This window comes from Plasmodium cynomolgi (assembly GCF_000321355.1).
Source record: "Plasmodium cynomolgi strain B DNA, scaffold: 0200, whole genome shotgun sequence".
Lineage (NCBI taxonomy): Eukaryota > Apicomplexa > Aconoidasida > Haemosporida > Plasmodiidae > Plasmodium > Plasmodium cynomolgi.
Window position 1 is genome coordinate 245 of NW_004192780.1, and position 2582 is coordinate 2826.

The following is a 2582-nucleotide window of genomic DNA, read 5'->3' on the forward strand; positions in this document are numbered from 1 at the left end:
AGCATCACCCCCAAGCAAGTATTATATACATATGTAGTAATATGTATGGACTGTGGAGGGCGTTTTTTTTCTTCTTTACGATGGCACGCTTTGCTGAAAGGTTTATTTTCCACTCGTTAGCAGTTGCTCGCAGCAGAGAGAGCATATGTCATTGGCAAAAAATATGCTGCACGATTATGCCATACAAATAAGGCGTAGTACTGTGCCTGCGCGAAATACGAAAAAACATTTCCCTGCGCAGATAAATAAATAGTGCACTGCTTGGGCTGATCTTCCTTCCTCCGCTAAGCGCCATACATTCAGTTAAGAAGTTAATGTTTCAAAATAAAATGAAACGCAAATGGATGGGATTATAAAATTATTATGCAGAAAAAATTACAAGTGTTTTTCATAAAAAATCAAGGGAAGGGAAAGAAAGGCTGTCTTGGTATATAAATACGCCATGGTAATATAAGTTGCAGCCCGGCGGGGGAAGTGGCTGCACAAAAAGAAAAAAATATATAGCAAGTAAACACGCGGGATCGGTAGGCAAATGCGGATGCACCACCTCATTTAACAAACGATTTGGCAGGGAAGAAGAAGAAGTGATCTTTTCCTCACATTTGCTCATAAAAAAAATTGTTAACAATTGGTGGGGAGCAAAAAACTCCAAAGTTGGGAGAAAAGTTGAATACGGTGTGAGTATACCACCAAATTGGCAGTGCCGCATTTATTAATTCCCTCCCAAAGGGGTTGGGGGAGGAAATCCTAACCCCCCCTCTCCTTCCCCCTTAGTACTTTTGGAACTGCATCATGACGAAGTTAGAGGTGTCGGTAAAATCGGAGAACTTTGTCTAATACAGGTTCTGACTTATGTGTAGGAAGGGGCTGATAAAGTAGTTACTTGGGGGGGTGAACAACTGTATGTCGTAATTTCCATTTTTTAATTGTTCAAAGGATTCTTCTGACCAATCCCTGTTTTTTCTACACACAGAGAAAAATGCCATTTTTTTTAAAGTTAATTAAATGGATAAGTGACGGCACGATTTTTTTATCGTATATTAAATCACCCCCAATAATGTAGTCATATGTGACAATTTGCTCATTTTCACATGAGTACGTATTTTCATTGGTCCAATCGATGTTGCATATTTTTACTTTACTCCTCCATGCTGAATCTAGGTGGCCAAAGAGTTCTTCGTTTAATAGGACATTAAGCGAAATGTTACTTAGATTGAATGGGTTGACATCGATAATTACTACTTGGTTTGCTCCTTGATTAGTTCCATTGCTAAAAATGTTCGTATGCGTGAAAAGCAAAATGCTGTCTAGTCCACTTCCTGCACCGAGTTCTAACACCACTTTGTTGCTAAAGAGGGTGCTATTATGGAGAAACAAGTCGGAGATCCATTTGCTTATCTTGATGCAGAACTCCCAAAATGTTAATCTCGGTGTTATCATTATGCGAATGGACCCCTTTTCCTGATGTTTTGCCATCCTCAAATGAATTCCCAAAATATTTTAGCCCAATTTCTCTTATCCCTATAATGACCTCTTCTTCGATTTCCCCGTTTTTACTTTTCCTTTTCGTTGATGAACAACTGGTTGACGCACTCCTGAATAATTTTTGCGTCCTCTAGCTTTGTCTTGAGCGCTGTGTCGTTGTGGCTATTGAGTGCGCTGTCCGCACGAATGACTACGCCCCTGCACATGCCGCCGCTCTTGCCACTCACCGCGCGACCATCCTGATCATCCAGCACACTCGACATGAGGTGGCTCAGAATGAGGTGCAAAAAAATTTCGTCGTGGGCGTTGAAGGCCTCCGAAAGAATGCTCTTGTAGAATTCGTTTTTCTTCAGTAGGTCGATTTTGTTGGCTTTCTTGTACAGGCAAATTTGCTTCCCCCACATTTCTTCCTTGCCATTTAAAGTAGCACCTCCAACACCCTTCCTACTGTCGCCATTGCCCAAGCTGCCATTATGATCGTCAGAGAAAATGCTCCTGAAAAAATTCATCGAGTTTATTTTTGACATGGGCACTTAACTGGTATCCGTCCTTCACGAGGGAAATTTGCAAAAAATATTTCCTCATATGTTCATACAGTTCGTTTTTTTTCTTTCCACTGTGGTATATTTTTTGCAATATAAAAGGTAGACGAAAAGTAGCACTTCCTTTACAGCTTCACAATGCTTATTCTGTATAGACCAGATGAGGGGCCTATTTCCACTGGCATTCAGTTGGTTATTTCCAATTGCGCATTCGTATAGCAGAAAGCGAATCATGTCCACATTGTTATTTGAGCATGTGACATGTGTACGTATGACATGGTGGTAAGGGGTACAAACTTGCTAAAAGGTGGTGTGGCATCACTCGAGGGATGCGCTTCTCCTTTTCTTTTGATCAGCGCGGGATGCAACATAATGGAAGCCGTGGGCGAGGTCCTCAAAAATGGCATTGAAAGTCCTAGCATGATTCAGCCGCGCGTTGCACATAAACGACATGATTGTTGTCAGTCCGCCACTGCCTCAATTTGTCCGCCCTAATTTTGCAGCATGTTTCAAATTCGTTAGCAGCATGTTACAATTTTTAGTGTTCGTTTCCCT

General features: G+C 41.3%; 1 protein-coding gene across 1 annotated transcript; it reads right to left on the reverse strand.

Annotated features, from left to right (window-relative positions):
- Positions 1–963: 963 nt before the first annotated feature.
- On the reverse strand, positions 964–1994 carry PCYB_002940 (hypothetical protein; the record flags this gene model as incomplete). The annotated part of the gene is made up of 2 exons (XM_004227715.1): positions 964–1348; positions 1558–1994. 2 exons carry the CDS (start codon positions 1992–1994, stop codon positions 964–966), a joined length of 822 nt encoding a protein of 273 aa, XP_004227763.1.
- Between the last annotated feature and the right edge of the window lie 588 nt (positions 1995–2582).